At 43.0% G+C, this 21,176-nt stretch overlaps 2 protein-coding genes across 12 annotated transcripts in view; one reads left to right on the top strand and one right to left on the bottom strand.

Annotated features, from left to right (window-relative positions):
- CDK15 (cyclin dependent kinase 15) overlaps positions 1–19,159 on the bottom strand; it is a 43,021-nt gene extending 23,862 nt beyond the window's left edge. For both annotated transcript variants that reach the window (XM_087885118.1, XM_034430962.3), the window contains exons 1-5: positions 16,700–19,159; positions 14,110–14,207; positions 13,383–13,462; positions 9,921–10,015; positions 9,155–9,217 (exon numbers count right to left, since the gene is read on the bottom strand). In XM_087885118.1, coding sequence (XP_087741244.1) covers positions 9,155–9,217; positions 9,921–10,015; positions 13,383–13,462; positions 14,110–14,207; positions 16,700–16,810 — 447 coding nt within the window. In that variant the 5' untranslated portion in view covers positions 16,811–19,159. The remainder of the gene's footprint in view (positions 1–9,154; positions 9,218–9,920; positions 10,016–13,382; positions 13,463–14,109; positions 14,208–16,699) is intronic.
- ALS2 (alsin Rho guanine nucleotide exchange factor ALS2) overlaps positions 18,933–21,176 on the top strand; it is a 61,907-nt gene continuing 59,663 nt past the window's right edge. For 4 of the 10 annotated variants that reach the window (XM_087885082.1, XM_034430938.3, XM_034430929.3 and 1 more), the window contains exon 1: positions 18,941–19,039. The gene's annotated coding sequence lies outside the window, so the exon portion shown is untranslated. Of the gene's footprint in view, positions 19,040–21,176 lie in introns of all 10 variants that reach the window. The other 6 variants (XM_087885116.1, XM_087885112.1, XM_087885094.1 and 3 more) reach the window with 3 other exon arrangements.

Below are 21,176 nucleotides of genomic sequence, written 5' to 3'. Positions count from 1 at the left end.
CGTGTGTATTTTTTATTTGACTGCGCAGCTTTGATCAATTCTTTGTGTTTAAGGAATAATTCTTTAATTTCAGTACAACGTTGAGAAATATTAAAAAATATACAAAGTTCACTTCGAACTGATGGTACAAGCAGTCGGTTATGTTCGTCAGTCCACAAATTTCCCATGACGCTGAAAATTCGTTCAACGTTTGCATTTGATACCAGGATTGATGCACAACACTGGAACAGTTTCAGTAAACCCGGAGCTGGCTCTTTTTTGAAAAAGTACGTCCTCATATCAAGGGATGAATCGCCCTGCAGATGAACATAAACTTCTTCTAAGGCAGAAATTTCATCGAAGAGAGTGTTGGGTGGAAGTTCTTCTCGCCATGGTGATAATAACCAGATGTTCGTCATTTCTTCTAAAGTTGGAGGATTATTGCGATCAATTAGATTGAAACAATTTAGCGTCTCATATACTGAATCGGTGAAATTATACCACTTTTCTAGGTACGCAATGGCTCTTTGATACACGTTGATGGCTTCTTTCTTGAACTTTTGCACGGCATTCTCAGGCAAATGTTTTTTATGTAAGGCAAATAAAACTTTCACTCCAAAAAACTGCTCATCGCATTTTTTGTCTCATTCTAACTTATGAAAAAAAAGACAAAACGCGATTCTCCTATCCTTATTCTTTTAGACTGTACAGCTTTAGATTACGTACCATTTCATCATAAAGCTTTTGAATAAAAAAATGTCCACTATTTTGTGAAAAAAAATAGTGAACATAATGTGAAAAAAGCAGACTGTCCGCTCAAATAGTGGACACCTGGCAAACCTACTCGCCTATTTCCACCCTTATATCCCAAAGGCCTCAAATGGGGAAAAACAATTCAGAGAAATCTTTTCCAATGATGGCAAGCATCAGTAGATGCCCCAGAATTTGTCTGGAGGCTCCAAGTCCCACCAAAGGGATGCTAGAATAATGTGAGGCTTGCTAAAATCATAGAAAGAATTTAGAAGGCTAGATAAGATAGCTGGGAACCATCTGATCAGTTTCCCTCCTGGTAAAGGGATTTTGGTTGGTTATGGCTACTTTGGGAGTTGTTTCAAGATGCAGGACTCCCTATATGGCAAATGGCAAAATGCATCCATTTGTGAGCATTCTTTTCATGCTTTAAAAATCCCACTCTGTTTCAAAAGATTTGGCTGTGTTCTTTTGTCTCTGTTTGGTAACTGAATGATGTCTTAGTTTCTTCTATTTCTATATTCAACTCCAAGATAATTTGGGTTGCTAATTACTTGACTGCCACAGAATAAAACAAACACTACTTTCCTGATATTAATTCAAGCTATTGAAAGCAAAATTCTGCAGGGCTTAAATATGTAGATTTTTGTAAAAAAAAAAAAAAGGTGAGGGATAGAAGAGAAATGTAAAAAGGGGGATTCTAATGAATGTCAGATGCTAAAGTATTCATGCAAAACTACAGGATATATTACATGAATAAAATATTTCATAAGTACTGTAACTGTTATAAAACAGGAATTGTGGAGATCTGATAACAAGGAGGAAAGAGTTAAAAAAACATTTCTCTTTATGAATTGAATTTTCATCCCAATTCAATCTCATGTGGGTTCTGTTTAAGAACAACTAAAGAAGCATATTAAAAGTGATATGAAGGGCTTATGATGCCTTGTTTTATAAGCATATTAGGATGCCTGGGGATTTTCCTAAATAAATACAAAAGGAAAAAAAGTCTGAGAAATCTGATGCAAAAGAAAAAGCAGGGTTTGGGGCTAGCTCCCTCCCTGGGAGGGAGAGGGAGAGGGAGAGGGAGAGGGAGAGGGAGAGGGAGAGGGAGAGGGAGAGGGAGAGGGAGAAGGAGAGAGAGAGAAAGAGAAAGAGAGAAAGAGAGAGAGAGAGAAGTTGGGTCAATCCAATTATTAGACAGATTTCAACATCAGGGATACCTTTTTATGTAATAGTAATAGTATTTTTATCAGATATAGAAAAGTGCAATTTTTTTGAAGACCTTTTTGATATATTTGTAAGCATTCAGTGGGGTGGAATTTTTTTTTTAATGTTTCATGTTAGTTGTCAATAATGTTGACAATAATGTTTCATGTTAGTTGTCAATAATGTATTTGATATTTAGGGGGGTTGTACACATGTTTTTTGTTTTTCTTGTTGATATCAAATGTTTGTTAGTTTGTTTTCTTTTTCTTTCTTTTTCTTTGTTTTGTATTTTATCCTTGAAACTAAAGAATAAATAATAGAATAAGAAAAAGATGTTCTTCCACCTGCCATGAAACTTCACCACTAGTTTGCCAGTTCACGGAAATCAGCTGTGTTTGTACTTAGTAAGAAAGAAACATGTAAACATGGAGGGTGTGGAAAAGGCATAGATTATTTACAGATGTTTGTGCAGGGGGTGCAGGTGGACTGATGAGGAATACTTTGAGCAGTGGTGAGTGTTAGATTGGCGCAGAGAAAGAATACGCGAGCAGCGAGTGGTCCGTTCAGCACTTTATTCAGAGAGAAACAGGACAGCCGACTGTGCTGCCGGGCTCGCCTTATAATGGGAGTCAGCAGGCAAGCCGGCCAATGACAGATCTTAAAATCTCTCGCCGGTAGACTAGCCAATCTGACAGGGATGCCCATATACGGACATAACACCCCTCCCCTCCTAATTCCTAGTCCGTCTCTCCAATGGCCACGTACGTGACGTAGTCGCGCAGTTAGGCGGGGCACCTCCCCGTCCTATCTGATCTGTGCAGATCACTTCTTGCCTCGCTGTCGATCCATGCAGACGAGGTTCTTATCTCTCCCTGTTCCCGTCTTGGAACCGTCTGGAACTCGGCCATCGAGTGTGCAGGCTCCGGCCCAGCACCTCCGGCTGGGTTCTCAGGACTCCACAGCGGCCCCGGGGAACGATGCCTTGGCACCTGCAACTCGCCGCTGATCAGGACTGGACGCCAGGAACCCGGTAAGTCGATGGTTCTTTTCCCTTCACTCTGTGGCTGGTTTTCAGTGCTAGAGGCATCCACTGTCGTCCGGGTCCTTGGTCTCGGTTGTCGCTGCAGCCGTCATGATTGTCGTTGGGGGTCCTCGCGTTCCGGTGGTGGTAGCTGGCCTGCTCCGCCGGTTTGGAGCGGCCCGATCTTGCCGGGGTGTCGGAGGTCTCCCTCGTCTGGGTGTTGTAGGCCTACCTCATCTGGGTGTGGTAGGTCTACCTGGCGGGGTGTTGTAGGGCCTACCTCATCTGGTTGTGGTAAGCCTACCGTGTCGGGGTCGCGCAGGCCTACCTCGTCTGGGTGGTGTAGGCCTACCTCGTCTGGGTGTGGTAGGTCTACCTGGATGGGGTGTTGTAGGCCCACCTCGTCGGGGTGGCATAGGCCTACCTCATCTGGTTGTGGTAAGCCTATCTCGTCGGGGTGGTGCAAGCCTACCTCGTCGGGGTGGTATAGGCCTACCTTGTCAGACTGGTTTTCGCCGTTTCCGCCGCTTTCCCTCCACCTTTTCCGGAACTGCCTGTCTCCCAGCTCCACTTGGTACGACCTCGGGCCCGTTGTTCTGCTGATCACTCCCTTCAGCCACTTCGGAGGCTCGCGGAAGTTGAGAGCGTAGACCGGGTCTCCCACGGTGAAGGTGCACGGCAGCCGGGTTCCGCTCGCTGGTTCTTGGGGGTTGTACGGGGGGTGTAGCCAGTCCAATGGTGTCCTCAGCTTCCTCCCCATGAGTAATTCGGCTGGACTTCTGTGTGTGGTGGCGTGTGGGGTGATATGCTGCGTGAAGAGGAATTTATCGATCCTCTTCTGCCAATCCCCGGTGCCCATCTTGGTGAGGGCTTCCTTGGTGAGCCTCACCATCCTCTCAACTTGTCCATTTCCAGCCGGCCTGTATGGTGCAATGAGGGCATGGCAGATGCCCAACTTGGCCAGGAACAATTCCATCGGCTTGGCGGTGAGCTGTGGCCCGTTGTCTGACACCAGGACGTCCGGAATGCCATGGGTGGCAAAGAGTCTGCGCAGGGCCCGGACGGTTGCCTCGGTGGTGATGGTGGGCATTTGGATGACCTCCAGCCACTTGGAGAATGCATCCACTACGATGAGGAGGTATTTGCCTGCCATAGGCCCCACAAAGTCAATGTAAATGCGGGACCAGGGGGCACTAGGTGTCTCCCATTCTGTAGGTTGGGCTTGTGCTGGTGCTGGTCTGACCTCCTGGCACGGGGCGCATCTGGATACCCAATGTTCAATGTCCTTGTCTATGGTGGGCCACCAGACGTAGCTTCTGGCCAGCACCTTCATCTTCACGATGCCCGGGTGCCCAATGTGAAAGCTCTCCAGGGTCCTCTTCTGCAGCGGTCGTGGTATCACTACTCTGTCGCCCCAGAGTAGGCAGCCCTTCATAGTTGAGAGTTCTTGCTGATTTCTTAAGAAAGGACTGAACTCTTCGCCCACTTTTTCTGTTGGCCAACCCCTCAGGACCCAGGACATGACTTGCCTGAGGGTCTTTTCCTTCTTCGTGTGGGCTGGCATGTCAGTGGAAGATACTGGGCACTGCAGGTCTCTGTCGATTGGAAAAGGCCGAGGGTGGGTGTGGGGTCTTCCACCGGTTCCTGCGTTGGGCACCTACTGAGGGCATCCGCATTACTGATGGCTTTACCGGGTCTGTGTGTGAGAGTGTACTAATACCCGGTGAGGAAAATGGCCCAGCGCGTCATCCTTGGTGACATATATGTCGGTGTTGGTTTGTCGCCTGCAAATAGCCCGAGGAGGGGCTTATGGTCAGTGATGATTTCGAATGCCCTCCCATAGAAGTATTCGTGGAAGCGCTTGATGCCAGCCACGATGGCCAAGACTTCCTTATCCAGCTGGCTGTAGTTGCGCTCAGCTGCCGCCAGGGTCTTAGAGAAGAAGGCGATGGGGGCTTCCGTGTTGTTGGGCAGTCGGTGGCTGAGGACAGCCCCGACTCCATATAGAGACGCATCGCAGGTCAATACCAGCGGAAGCGTCTCGTGATACTGTATCAGCACGCTGTCTGAGGATAGGAGCCCCTTGACGTTCTTGAAAGCGGTTTCTTCGGCTCTACCCCACTTCCAAGGGGCCGCTTTTCCCAGAAGGCGATGGAGTGGGTCAGCAATCATGGCTTTCTGTTTAAGGAAAACGCTATAGAAATTTAGCAATCCTAAGAAAGCCTGAAGCTCTGGCTTGTTTTTGGGGGCCGGAGCTTCATGAATTGCCTTGACCTTAGATTTGGTGGAGTGTATGCCAGTGCTATCTATTAAATAGCCCAGGAACTCGACCTCCTGGACCCCAATGATGCACTTTTCTCTCCTCACATGCAAACCCTTCTCTTGGAACCGCTTTAGGGTGAGCCTAAGCCGTTCCAAGAGTTGAGATCTGGAGGTGCCGGAGATTAGTACATCATCAAAGTACGGCACCACCCCTGGAATGCCTTGGAGAAGGCACTCCATCATCGATTGAAAAATGCCAGGGGCTGCGCTGACTCCAAATTGAAGGTGGTTGCATTTAAATGTGCCCCGGTGAGTGACAATAGTCTGAGCCTCCGCAGTTTTTTCGTCAACTGGCAGTTGCTGGTAAGCCTGGGCCAGGTCCAGTTTTGCAAATATGGTCCCACTCCCGAGTGAATGCAACAGATACTGCACCACTGGTACTGGGTATGCGCTCTGCTATAATACCCTTTTAATGGTGCATTTATAGTCAGCACAGATGCGCACAGATCCATCATGCTTCAGTGGGGTCACAATGGGGGTCTCCCATGCAGCATGATCGACTGGTTCCAATATGCCTTGGGCAATCAGTTTATCCAACTGAGCGTCTACCTTAGGCCGAAGTGCAAATGGAACCCTGCGAGGCTTGAGCCGAATTGGGGTGATTGAGGTATCTAAATTGAAAGAGATGGGTCTCCCCAAAAATTTACCTAAGCTGCCGTCGAAGACATCCTTGAACTCTTCGAGGAGCTTGTCGAGTTCATCCTGCTGAATCTGATGGATTCCTTTGATTGAGAGCCCTAGAGGCTCGAACCACTCCACTCCAAGCAGGGTCAGGCAGCTGTCCTTAACGATGGTGATGGGTAGGTCGCCCTTGAAGCCATGGTAGCTGACACTCAGCGAAGCTCTCCCCAGGACCCCGATGGGGTTTCCACCAAAATCGACGAGCCTTGCGTGAAGCAGCTGCAGTTGGCTCTTTGAGATCTGCAGTTTCAGCCTTTTGAGATGCTGCCAGTCCATAATGGAGTAGATTGAGCCCGAATCTACTTCCATGGCACATGGAGTCCCTTCCACGTGCACCGTCATGATGAACTTTGTGGCATTGTGGTCATCGGTGTGGGCAATAGTGGTTTGGTGGACCGCTCTGCTTCACGGGTACCCGTCTCCCTCGCGCCTTGGTTGATAGGACCGTCTGGATGTCCTCTGGTTATTGCGGTTTTCCGGCTTGGCTTTCTCCTGACTGGTTCTGGAGCTCTGCAGGCCTCAGCGATGTGGCCTTTTCGTTGGCAACGGCGGCAGGTCGCATCTCTCCACCGGCATCTGTCTCTCACGTGGTCGCCGTTGCAGCTGGCACAGCTCTCCCCTCAGTTGCCATTTTGTGTGGTCTTGGTGGTCTGGAGACCTTATGGACCGCCATTTCCTCGTCCGATTCAGATCCCATGGTGGATTCCTCGGATGAGGTCTGGGGGGCTTTCTTAATTCTGTGGACTGCCTTGGCTCTCCGCATCACTGCCGCTGCCACCTCTGATGTTTCTGTGGCTGTGGCCTCTTCAATTACGTCTTTTAGCGAGACCTTTCTCCTGTTCAGCAACTTTCTCTGCAGGGAGATGTCCCACATCCCAAAAACGATGCAATCTCGGATGGCGTTGTCCACGTGATCAAACTCGCAGTTGGCAACCAACTTCCGCAGTGCTGCCATGAAGTCCTTTATGGATTTGCCCTCCTGCTGATTCTGTTGGCTGAAGGTGAATCTGTTCACCATCAGTGTGCCAGTTGGGGCATAGTGTTCCTGGAGGACGTCTTGGAGGTCGTTCCATGCCATGGTCTCGATGTCCTGGGGTGCCACAAGGTTGATGGCCATCTCCAGGACTGCCGATCCACAATGTGCCAGGAACAAGGCTCGTTTGCGGTTGTCCTCCAGGTCTTCATAGCCGTTGCCAGTCAGGAATTGGCGCAACCTAATCATATGGGCTTTCCACTTCTCCTGATCGGGGTTGAATGGTCCCAGCGAGATTTGTGGCACTGCCATGGTTCTCATGCTATCAGCTCTAAGTGACTCCAGCTCAGTGACTTGCTCTGTTGAGTCGGGCTGGGTGGCGATCGTGCCATGAGGTTCTTCACTGTGGTTCTTGAAATCCTTCATCGCCAGTGTTAGATTGGCGCAGGGAAAGAATACGCGAGCAGCTAGTGGTCCGTTCAGCACTTTATTCAGAGAGAAACAGGACAGCCGACTGTGCTGCCGGGCTCGCCTTATACAGGGAGTCGGCAGGCAAGCCGGCCAATGACAGATCTTCAAATCTCCCGCTGGTGGACTAGCCAATCCGGCGGGGATGCCCATATATGGACATAACACCGAGGATATAAGTGGCCCCAGAACGTTCCTGATGGTTTGGGGGTGAAAATGATGTTTGAACCGAAGTGCTCTGTCAAAATGACTTCATGCACTGTAAGACCCTGGAGGACTTCAAATCCCCCCTTTCTGATGCTGTCACTGTCACAGCCTCCAAAGGATCTTTGTACATGAAATGCAACAACTAACATCACAAAGGGGGGGAAATCCATGGTTTCATCCACATGCACACTACAGGTGCTTTAAATAATGAGTTCTTTATAAACTGGATAAAATGTGTTTTCTTTTGAAAACAGATATTGAATTACTTCCTTCTTGAAAATAAAGCAACAACAACAAAGCAAGCAGTTAAGCAGAACTTCAGTTGTTTAATCATGATTTAAATTTGGGGATGCATTAGTGACTAAATAATGAATCAAAAGCCATCAGAATACAGGTAGTCCTTGACTTACAAGAATTACCATTTGAAGTTATAATGGCATTGAAAAAAATGACATATAACCATTGCAGCATCCCCATGGTTATGTGATCAAAAATCAAACATTTGGCAACTGACTCACATTTATGATGGTTGCAGTGTCCTGGGGTCATATGATCACCTTTTGCACCCCTGTGACATACAAAGTCAATGGGGAAGCCAGATTCACTCAACAACCTTGTTAACGACTACAGTGATTCACTTAACAACTGTGCCAAGAAAGGTAATAAAAATTCACTTAACAAATGTCTTGCTTAGCAACAGAAATTTTGGGCTCCATGTGGTCGTAAATCGAGGATCTGTATCATGGTGGGGATTTATTTTGCAGATTTCCATGGTGAAGGATCTTTATATTAAGAAGAATAAGCATTTTTTTTTCTTGATTTTGGATTCTGGGATCATAAACGAATGGCTAGCAATATGGTGTAACTTTGTTTGGTGAGGGCTTGAGGAAGGACAAAAGTGTAATACAGGAGCATTACACTTCACAAACATTTCATGCAATCATTTGACATCCTTGGGGGCAGGAAGGAGAGAATATAGTCTTAAGAATCAGTGGCTAAGGCTATAATATGCAGGGTGGAAGGCTGTATGCACCTGACAGGTTATCCAAACTTCATATTATGAAGGCATTCTGGAGATTAATACAGTCTTTCCTGCTTGCGTATAACAGCAGAAGCATGTCTTGGCAACAGGTTTGTTCTGCCCTATCCTCATCACATTTCCTTAATCTTGTCTGAAACTATAAACAAAGCAGATTCCCACACCATCCAAAAACAGCCTCCAGGTTTTTAAATCTGTGAGGCTTTGTCATCCATTCTTTGGAGTGAAATCAGGTGATGCAGGATAGGGATTAACAATGGGGACAGTTGCAGTTTTCTGCTGACTGACTCAAGAAAGTGCACTTCAACTCCGCAACGGGGAAAGAAAATAAATCTTGGTTTCTGTTTCATACTTGTTAATACAAAATAATCACACAGTTGGAACTAGAGGCAAGAAAGAGAAAATATATACTTAAAATAAATTGGTAACCCTAATATGCTAAGCTTGTTAATAATGTTTGTTCATAATACATGCCTTTAACATACATGTTTCTTCAAAAACATACCATAACGTTATGAGGATGAAGGCCCCCAGGATGCTGAGACATGTACTGGGCCAGGTCTGTATGCTAAATAGATGCAGAAGAAATAAGAGTTAATTATCAAGTCCAGAAATTTTTTGCAAGTTCTTTATCAAAGTACAACTCAACTACATTTGAAAAACAAAAAAATTACTGAATAGAAAGTGACCTCTTCTTAGTCAACCCCATGAAACCCTCTGCTGGGAAACCAGGTGAAGAAAACCTCTATCTGCTTTCTTCATTGTTCATTTCTGGATTAAATCTTTGTATAATACTCTCCCAAATCACTTACAAGCATAGCACCATATGATATACATGTAATGGGTGGAGGCTGAGAAATATTTGAACTGTCCAAAAGCAAAAATCAGAGATGTCCACAGAGAGGGGTCAAAAAAAAAAATCAAGATAGTGACACATAAAATGATAAAGTTGAATGGTAAAATCCTGAGAAGCGATGGAAAGGCAGTGAATTGAATTTAGGAAACAAATCTTTGAAAAGAGCACCTTGAATGCATTGACTGTAATTGCGAAAACAATCAGCTCCTGCTTGCTTCAGGTCACATAAGGCAGACCTTAAAATACAAACGAGAGCAGGCCAATCTCAAGGACAAGGGTCAAAAGCATGCAGAAAGCAACATTCACTGTGATGAATCCATTCCATACTGCTGTAAAATCCCGTGAAGCACTGAAAAACAAGAGGGTTTGCTTCCTTCAATAAGCAAATGAACAAATCTGATGAAAAGCCACTCACCATGTACTCAAAGACTAAAGTCAGGCTCTCTTTGGTCTGGAAGATGTCATGAAAGAGCACAATATTGGCATGTTTCAGGCTCCTGAGGAGGGAAACTAGGACCACAGATACAACAATCACATTGATGCAGGGACAAAGAAAACAGTTGAACAACCTAGATGATACCAAGGCAGTCATGGGTGGCTGGAATATTTCCTTTTTTTTCCACTAGGTTTTAAAACATTTTATTTACATCTTCAAAAAATGTGCATTCCAATAATTAAAATTGTTTGAACAAAAAATGACACTCAATTGAAATGCATTTTACAAGTCACAGGACCCTGGTACAGTTTTGCGCACATATTCATCTGTTATTAGACTATTCCCTCCTAGAACTCTTCTTTGAAGAAACATGCAAGCTTTTGTGCTATCGAACCAGAAGGCAGACAGGTAGATGGAAAGGAAAGTCCCTTCATCCAGCATTAATAGTTTGCGCTGTTATTTGGGGGGGGGAAGGGGCAGTAAAATCATATAACCTTATTCAATTCTTTGCATTTTAAAAAGTTAAAGCAGCTAAAAGAGGTAAAATAAGAAGACAATGCTTGTGGAATGTACAGTGCATAATTTAGAAGGGGCCATTTCATTACAATTCATTTGCTTGCTTCGCCTGCTCAGTTGTTTCTTCTGAACGCAGTGGGCTTTTCTCTTGCATTCCTAGCTTCCTATCTTCTTCAACTTGTCAAATTTCTCATTCTCAGCATATTTGATTTGTCAGACATAGTTCTGATTGATCAGTGAGACTGACCCAACCTTCCTGTAATCACTCTGAACTGTAATATCCCTGGGATGTTTCAACCCCTGGAATTTGGAACAAGAGATTATCAAACTGGGTCATCCTAATTATAGAATGAATGCTCCAGAATGGTTTAAATGATCATTTCACCCCATAGCCTGGGGAACAAAGAGCAAGGTAGGGTTTTTTAACATATTATATCAATTTAGCCATCTGATAAAGTGAGCTACATCTTATGAAAATGTAAGCCTTTTCATAAAGTTGGTTAGCTAGAAATGGTGCTACCAGACTCTTGTTACTTTTTTTGCCACGAGAAACTAACATGGTTCTCTTTCTACAGCTATCACACTCTTGGAAAAGTGTTGCTATTCTGTTGCTGAAATGCATTATTGTTAAATTAAAATTGCTTGAAGTGGGGGGTGGGAGGTTTGTTAAATGAAATGTAAGTTTCTTAAAACCTTCTCTTGGTTAAATAAACTCTTAACAGGCAGTTATGCCACGACAGAGGTCATGATCAGTGGACTTTCAGAAGCTCCTCCTCCTTTTGTACTGACAAAAGGGTTTGTTGGATGTCTAAAGCTGTGTTTCAGCAATCAAAATAAGAACACAAGTTTACTTATTTGAACTTGCTCCCCCTTTGCCTGTGGATGGTTACAGATGATTAAACCCTCACTGCCATTCCTTTGCAGGTTTGCAGAGCCTTTTTTTTTTTTGGAGGGGGATGTTTGTAAATTACTTGGATTGCTTAGGCTGCAGCACAGGAATAATCAGAATCATACCGGAATAATCACAATGAAATTACTACGTATGGTTAGCTTACTTCTCAGGAAATTTTCCATCAGATCAGATGTTTCTAGCTTTTATCCTAGACAATCTCTTACAACAGGAACAAACTTCATCCCCTGTCTCAACCTCCTTCCCTGTTTTGCCTTCCAGAATTAATCAGTGGTTCCAGGACCTATTTGCTAAAGACTGTCTAGAAGATAAACCGTTGATTGAAGCATTGTGGTCTTTGGTTGAAGCAGGAAGTACCAGAATTTATTGTAGAATGTCTCCTGCCTCTTCTTAGCCACCAGCTATGGTCTTCAGGACCAAGAAGCCAGAATTATGTTATGGTTAACTCATCCTTCTAGCATTTGTAAACAGAGAAGGAAAGAAAGAGTGATTGCAAAACAGGGGTTATGTAAATATGTACATGCCATAAGTGACTCTGTTCACACAAGATGTGTAGTGACTGGGATACACCATTGTTTTTTTGTTTCTTTGTTTGCTTTTAATTTCAATGTTAAAATTTTAAAAAGCAAATATTTAAGCTGCCCCATCCCTGTGTAGGTGGGTGGGATACTGGCCAAGGTTTTGTTTATTCCCAAGCAGGAGTTTGCCTCAGTTTGTAATGATGACTGGCATTAGATCAAAGAATTCACCTACGGTTGGCACAAAGCTTGGCTGAATATATCATATAAACATGCTTTCAGAAGCCTTCCTTTCAACACAGCAAAAATAAGTCTGTCTCTACCACTGAGTTATAGGGTTCTCTACCAATTCTTGAATCAGGAAAAAAAAAACCCCTAAAAGTAGCATTTTCATTAACTGCAATCATTTCAGTGACTTCCTTCCAATCCTAGGGATAACAAAACCTAGCAGATTTTGCACATCTTGGGGCTGTCCTTGGATAGTGTCAAAATTGGGGTGTGTATGACAGGGGCAGGGGGAATATTTTGATCTTAACACAATTAAGGACAACTTAAAGCCTGTTTCCTTAATGGGCTGGAATGTGATGAAGGCAACATGATGGGAACATGCCAGAAAAAATAAGTTGTGTGGGCAGATTTGTTAGGTGCAAGTAGGGACATATAGCCTGGAGCATCTGCAGGTATTTTAGACAGCAGTAGCATAAACTTCTACTCTACCTGATTACAGTATATCTCAGGGGTAATAAACCCACTATATAAATATTTCTTGTTTATATATGCACACACATATATGTGTGCATCTGATTGTAAGCCTGGGATGGGAAGAGCAAAATATTCAGAAATGTAGACAACTGATTCTGTTTCAGGGGTGAAATCCAGCAGGTCCTGACAGGTTCTGGAGAACAGGTAGCAGACATTTTGAGCAGTTTGGAGAACTGGTAACGGAAATTTCAAGTAGTTCAGAGAACCGGCAAATACCACTTCTGGCTGGCCCCAGAGTGGGGTGGGAATGGGGATTTTGCAGTATCCTTCCCTGCCATGCCCACCAAGCCACTCCCACAGAACCAGTAATAAAAAAATTTGGATTTCACCACTGTTCTGTTTAAATACCAATATAGCCTTCTATTGCTTCTAAGATTAATAAATTCAATTAATACATTCAAATTCAAAGCCTAATACAAAAGAGACCCAGTTTGGTGTAGTGGTTAAAATAGCAGGTTAGAAACTAGGAGACTGTGAGTTCTAGTCCAGCTAGGTGACCTTGGACCAATCATTGTCTCGTAGCCCCAGGAAAAAGGCAATGGCAAACCATTTCTGAAATCTTGCCATGAGAACTACAGGGATTCATCCAGACTAGCGGGAGTCACCACTGAGTCAAAGGCATCAAAATAATGATTCAATACTGTAATAATAATAATACTTAGTTCAACCTAACTGGTCACAATATTCAGGTCATGATTCATCACACAGACTCAATGGGGTATTCATATTTCTTACCTTCTCTTATGGCTGTAAAAGGGATTCCCTCCTCAGTATTTAGGCTGATGACTTTCAAAGCTACCAGCTGATTGTATATTCTATTGGGACAGAATATAATATGTCTCTTCACTATACCGAATAACTGAATTCACAGATCAAATCTATAAATCTACCACCATTGAAGTAATTCAGTACCATGCAATACATAAACTAAATCGACTTACTCATACATATAATAATAGCTTTGTTTATGCAGTCAAACAGTCTACCAAATATGTGGAGAGAGGAGGCATGTCTCCAAATGGTGCCTTCAAGGATAAAACATGCTAATATTTGCTTTCTTCAAACTACAAAAACAAAGTTTTCCTTCCCCTTTCTGCAGTGAAACATGGCATGGCATATAATCTAGAAACCTACTTCGACTGAAGGTTAAATTCTCATTTCTGCAATCATGCAGACACAGAGTCAAAGCTTTTGAGAGGCATTAGTGTGAGGATCCATTTGGATTAAATAGTTGTTGGATACATTGCGCATCACCCGTGAAACTATTTTTCTTCACTTAGTAGTATAACAACTTTCCAGGTAATATTTATGGATTTGCAATAAGTGCAAAGAATGCTCTAATTTTAACAGAGTTACTTTTTATAGCTGAGATGATCTTATTGTACCTTAATAATTAGCTTTTCAAATGTTTTCATTCTAGAATGCTTCTTATAAAGCTTTTTATTCATTGCAGAACACTCACCTGCTGATTCCTTTGCACACCATGGAGTGAGGACCTTCACTCAGTGTCTCAAGAGGCAAGTAGGATGAAACGTTCCCAAATGGGAGACTTTTTCTTGTCTTGAGTATCAGTGGAGAGAGATAGAGAACATATGCATTCAGTTCTAAGATTTTTTAAACGTTTTTTGACCCAACAGTTCACTATGTGTGAATCAATTAACACATGAAAGTTATACTTTGATGATTGCAAAAAGTATCCCCTTTACATGTTTTCCAAGTCTGAAAACAGACTCTCAGACTCCCAAACTCAAAAACAGCTCTCAGATGACATTTCTTGTCTCACTTGAACCTGTGATTGCAGACAATTGCTCACTTATAAGACCTGTCATTGTCACTTCTGAGACATGTCTACACTGATTATGCTTTGCTAATAGTAGAATACAGAATGTTTAATGTGCCAGAAGTATCCTTCCTGGTGAGCCCAGCAAGATTATTCAGTAGAAAAATTAATTAAGTTTAATAGATCTTTCATGAGGTAAGGAAGTTAAAAGCAAGAATCCAAAGGTGATAGATTATCTGAGCGCATAATTAAAGTTCAAATGAATTGTTTTTTGTTCTGCCTGGTAAAGGATCATCTTTCATATACTAATTGAGAAGACCAAAGTTTTCTCCTTGTTTTCTAACTCCAAGACATACATTCATACATGTGTACACACACACACACTTATATTTACATATATACATATGTGTGTATCATGTTATTTGTGATTGAGAGTTAACTGAAATTACTATGGGCATTATCTGTTATTTACATTTATTGTAACCCATCAAACCTAGAATAAATTAAGCTGCATATTCAAACACAGATTTGATGAACAATGTCTTCTACAGCTCATTTCATGTAAAGCATGAAGTCCTTTCCCACAAGAATTCATCACCAAAATTCATGCTCTGGATGAAACAGAATTGATAGCTCTTCCAGATTTGATTTCTGAAAATTATGGAACTATGGTGGATGCAACGAATTCCTTGTCTATTGCATCCTTCTTAGAGCTCTAAATTGGCTGGGTGAATTAATAACATTTCAATAACGGATATTATTTTATTTATTTATTATTTTATTTTATTCAATTTGTATACCGCCCTTCTCCTAGTGGACTCAGGGCGGTGCACAGCCAGAACTAAAACACATACCAATACAAAATTTAAAATTATTAAAAGAATTACATACTTTGGCCCAAATTTAAAACAATTCGAATTAAAACCCATTGACAGATTAAAAGCTAAAAAACTAAAAAACTATAAAAAAAGGGGGGGTGTTTCACGCCAGCCCTGCTTGATGGAAAAGAAAAGTTTTCAGGGCACGGCGAAAGACCCGGAGATCCGATATCCTTCTTATCTCCGGGGGCAAATCGTTCCAGAGGGCAGGAGCTGCCACAGAGAAGGCCCTCCCCCTGGGGGTCGCCAGCCGACATTGCCTGGCTGACGGCACCCTGAGGAGTCCCTCGTAGGAGAGTACTGGTCGGTGGGAGGCTATCGGCAGCAGAAGGCGGTCCCGCAAATACCCAGGTCCTATGCCATGGAGCACTTTAAAGGTGGTAACCAACAGCTTGAAGCGCACCCGGAAGACCACTGGAAGCCAATGCAGCTCACGCAGGAGAGGTGTCACATGGGAGCGACCCCTCGCTCCCATAATCCCCCGTGCGGCCGCATTCTGCACCAGTTGGAGCCTCCGGGTACTCCTCAAGGGGAGCCCCATAAGATATGTGCTTATTCATCAGATCTTCCCATATTTTTTGTGCTATCAGTCCTCTGGGTTTTTTTTAGCTGATTTGTGACAGAATTATATTATAGTATGAGAATATAGTAGGTTATACTTCGATATGGTAAAAGTCCAGATGAATTAGTTTTCTGTATGTTTTGGCTGCCACCTTATAGCCATTCAGAGTTCAGCAGGTCTGTTCTGCTAGGCCTTTAAATGGATAGGTCTTTTAAGGATTCAGTACAGATATTCTTCAACTTACAACCACAATTGAGCCTAACATTTCTGATGCTAAGCAAGACAGCTGTTAAGTGAGTTTTGCCCCATTTTACAACCTTTCTTGCCACAGTTGTTAAGTGAACCACTGCAATTATTAAATAATCAATATGGCTGTTAAGTGAATCTGGCTTCCCCACTGACTTTGCTTATCAGAAGGTTACAAAAAGTGATCACTTGACCCTAGGACACTGCAACGGTCATAAATATGATTCAGTTACCAAGCAGCCAAATATTAATCATGTGACCACGGGGATGCTGCAACGGTTGTGTGAAAAATTGTCACAAGTCACTTTTTTCAGTGTAATTTTGAATGGTCACTAAACAAACTCTCAAGGACTACCTGTATTGCATATACAAAGACCATGCACTATAAATATGCATATGCATCCTGTGTTTTATAAAGACAAGCATCTGGCTAACTTTATATATTAGTCAATCTAATATGTTATCACCTTATTTTCTCTAATGTTTCTTATTTTGTGAAGCTAATATGCAGCCCAATCAAGAAATTTCCTTTACTTCATGAGATTTAGCCCATGCCTCTCCCTGTCATAAATAAGAAACTGCTTACTTTCAGTTCTCCTTTTGATTGTATGTTGTCTTGCTGTGATGAATCTTTCTCTTCATAATGGCAGCATTGGCACTTGGGGCTGGAAAATTTTCCACATAAAATGTCGCCCATTTTCTTCGGCCCTTAAACTGCTTGATTTTCTGTTTCTCATATTCTTTTGTGTTTACCAAAGATTGGAAATGTATGAATGTTCATATGACTTGCACGAGGTCTCTCATGACTCATAAGAACTCCCTTTCTTCTACAGTTTTAGGCTAACATTTCAAATGTATTTTTTGTGTAACTCTTTCAGTTTACCAAATATTGTTCCAGATAATGTGCATGTTTCCAAATATTATGTTAATTTCCAACACAAATTATCAGTGGGAAAAGTATGAATATATAGGAGAATGTATGTTTTGCAGTTTGTGGGCTTCCTTTTCAAAGCTGTGATACTTATGAAACAGACTAACTTTGCTGCTCCAGAACTTAGCCTGTATCAAGGGGCAACCCTTCTTTTGCATTATTTGAACCTTTCAATGGGAGCTGCACAAATCATTTGCCTAGAGACCAGTGGGGACAAGGGATAAGGCTACAATGAAAAGTCAGGGCATTAGGGACTGTCTTGAGGGGAGGTGGTGGGAGGTGTTTAAAATGAATGTTCAACTATTTGGGGGCTTATGGTAAAATAACAAGATCTGAAACTATGGCATCAGTTTTTTGCCTATTGGTGTACAATAATGGTTGAGACACCAGGCTAAAAACTGGGACACTATGAGTTCTAGTCCTGCTTTAGGCATGAAGTCAACTGGGTGATCTTGGGCCAGTCATTCTTTCTCGCTCTTGGGAAGCAGCCAATGGGTGAGGCACTTCTGAAACATCCTGCCAAATAAATTTCAGGGACTTATCCAGGTAATCACAGGAGCCAACACTGACTTGAAGGCACATGTGCACACATATTACAATTTTTACAATTTTCCCATGTTTTTGTTCTTGAAGTATTACAGCATGGAACTTTTCTCTGTTTTTTATTTCAAAAAAACCTGAGATATTTCATCTCTTCCAGTTGGTAAAATATGATTAAATGCAGACTGGTTCGTGCATGCTGGTCTCATTTTACTGTTTACTTCCCCTAATACAGCAATAGTTATAATTATGTGTATTTATGATTTATACAGCTGGTAGCACAGCTTGAGGGAGTGTAGGCAGACAATTAAGGATTTATTCTGTGTCCCCTCTTTGTCTATCACAGTGCCTGCTTTGTTTTATGTACAAGAGGATTAATCTCAGGTCAGTTCCTTCTGCTTTTCTTCCCAGCTTCACATGCTTTGACTCTTTGATTTTCCTTCTGATAGATGTAGTTATCTAGGTGGTAAGCTTTACTCATGCCTATAACGTATTTCCTGTATCCTGCTTCACCAGTAATTACTCATATCAAATTCCTGCTCTCAGGAAGGCTCACAGTACCTACAAAATGCTTCAACTCCCAACATTATGAAAGCAAAGAAAACTAAAACTGAAAATTCACTGGGCTTCATTCAGAAATGAATGCACTGGAATGCACTGGCATTCCTGAACAGTGCAAAGCTGAATTTACTTTTTTTTTTAAAAAGCCCTCTATATTTTAGGTAGTATTGGTCACTTACGTTCAGGGTTTAAGCACAAATTAGAACCCTTGCACCTTTCCAACTTCCTGCCAATTTCTGTTGCAATTATAATGTTCAGCATTGATAACAGTACTAAAGCACGCACAATGGTGTGTATTCATTAACTCCTGTCTACGGGGCACTGACGGTATTTTGAAAACAAACACAAGCTTCCCAAACAAAAGAGGCACCGGCGCTGAACAGAGCCTACTAAAAAGCGACATTACGGCCAGAGGGCAGCAACGAGGGAGAATTGTCTATTCTATTTGATGCCCACTAGAGGTCGCAGCTTCCCAAGCTAGACTTGGTCGCTTTACTATTGATTTTGCTCATGATCTCTGAAATAGAAAGAGGCAAAAAAGGAATGTACGCCATTCTAAGAAGATGCCAATAACTGTCATTTCTTCAGATCATACGAGAATTGTTCTTTTGTTCGCTTCTTGTATTTTCAATAAAATAAAAGAGCCACTTTCAGCCGTGTTATTACCCCCTTTCTAGTAGCGGTTTAGCTCACGCTTCTGCGTTAGTTTGTCCCATTCAAGATCCCGTCCTCATGTTCTGTTCCTGCAGCTTCCCCACCTAATTCGCCAGGTCAGCTCCGCCCCTTCGGCCCAGCAAACCCCGCCTCTTTCTCTTTACGTGAATCAGCTGGTTCCAGCGTGCCTGGGAAGCCGCCGGTGATTTGGGCAATTAAAGCGCGGGCGCGAGACTTCAGGTGAGAGGCGGGGGGGGGGTCCTGCTCGGTGTGTGAGAAGGCGGGGGTGGAGCGTGCGGGTCGTTACAGCGCGGGAATCCCTTCCCGAAACCTTCGGAACGGAGAGAGCGAGAGAGAGAGAGAGAGAGAGAGAGAGAGAGAGAGAGCGAGGCGGTTCGCGGGGCAGAGTTTCCGACCGGCTGGACTGTAGAAACTTCAGTCTCGTGTTAGGGAGCTGGAGGGAGGAGCATCTGGAGACCCTTCTCGGTTCTACGGCCTCGCCTTGCCTGTTGCTCACACGAAGCCCCGGCTTTGTGCCCCTTCAGCTTGGCCCCGGAGCCAGCCTCCCCGTTCCCAATAAAGGAGAATTTTTGTAGCTCAGGGTTGACGTGCTTGGTGCTCTCTGAGCTCGCTTGTTTTCTTGGCAGACGTTTCGTTACCCGAACTAGGTAACGTCGTCAGTGCTACCTACCTCGCAGAAACGCCTGCAAGAAAAATCACCGAGCTTAGAGCGCGCCAAGGAGCCCTCAGATCTCCTTTTTGTCTGTTTCCTTTCCTGAGCTGAACTTGTACTGGGAAACGCAGGAGGGTTTACTCTCCTATGATTCAGCCCTTCGCCAATCCTAAGGAAAACGTTCCCATGAGTTCTTCGGGGAAGATACGATACTTGGTTGATATTGCGCTCTGTTCTTGACTTATACATACTAAAAGATGCCCTTGACATTGTCTGGAGAATGTTTGTCAGGCCCTGGGTTGATGGGGGGAGGAAATGGATTCTAAATGCCACAGGTAAATTGGGGGAAGGTGTTGTAAATGTGATGTCATGGGCCCTTATAAAAATAATAATGGTGGGATTTTAAAAATCTAAAGGTGTGCGTTACATATATGTGTGTGTGTATGTGTGTGTATATGTATGTATATATAATAGATATAGATGTATGTGTATGTGTGTGTATGTATGTATATGTATATATATATATATATATATATCCTGTTCCCCCAAAAATAAGACATCCCCTGATAATAAGCCCAATCGAGCTTTTGAGTGCATGGCAATAAGGCCAAGGCACTTATTTCAGGGTTCAAGAAAATATAAGACGGTCTTATTTTCTGGAAAACATGGTGTGTGTGTGTGTGTATAATGCCAAGTTTATATTTGCTGATAAAGAAATAAAGGGAGACTACAGATCTATTTCAAACTATTTAGCTCTCATCAGCTAGCCATACCCTTACTCAGATTCGAACTTGGGCTGCCTGCATATTAGGCAGTTGTAAGGGTATGACTAGCTGATGAGAGCTAAATAGCTTGAAATAGATCTATACTAGTCTCCCTTTCTTTATCAGCAAATACAAATTTGGTATAAAATGGTTTGTCCAGCTTGAGGGCTCCTGGATTGGAGCTGAAAGGTGAAAGGGAAGTAGTATGCTGCCTCCCATATTGGGGTAGACTAGGTGCTTCAATAGAAAAACACTTTATATATATATACATATATATACACACACAAATGAGACAGGATAAAATAGGATATAAGTCAAGGTGGCAAGTATATTTAATACTCTTGCCTCCTGTTTTCCCAACAACCACCTTGACAAGTGGGTTGGGCTGAAGAGAGGGACTGGCCCAAAATCACCCAGCCGGCTTATTTTCTCCTGAGTATGGCTTCTTACATAGCCAAAATGGCACCATCCGCCCACATGAGAGTTACTGCCTGAGTTGATGAATTTCAGGTTCTACAGAGGTTCAAACTCTTTGAGGAAGAATGCTAAGAAGTCCTAAACTCTTTAAAATAGTCCAGAGGATTTGGCTTGATTCAGTACCTATGGAAAATTAGCCTATGTTTTCCAAGGTGCTTGAATGAATGGAAGTATTGGGAACACAGGTGTAGCTGTTTGGAACCATAAAGAAGAGTGATCTGCACTGCAGCTCTTAGTAGAAAAGCCAGCTACTTTAAGAATCTTCTGTTGTCTGGTTAGCAGTTAAATGCTGACAAGATGGTGTAGCTATTAAGTTGGATAAGTAACTGGCTGAAGAGCCATTTTCCAAGAGTGCTCATCAAGCTTGAGGGTAGCCTCACATGAGGTGAGATAAAGTTCAGTTCTAGGCACTAAATGTGGGTTTCTCAACCCTGGCAATTTTAAGATATATGGATTTTAAAAT

The sequence above is a fragment of the Pantherophis guttatus genome, chromosome 1 (genome assembly GCF_059756535.1).
Source record: "Pantherophis guttatus breed Tessera chromosome 1, ASM5975653v1, whole genome shotgun sequence".
Lineage (NCBI taxonomy): Eukaryota > Metazoa > Chordata > Lepidosauria > Squamata > Colubridae > Pantherophis > Pantherophis guttatus.
This window is presented reverse-complemented; position numbering and strand designations above follow the sequence as displayed.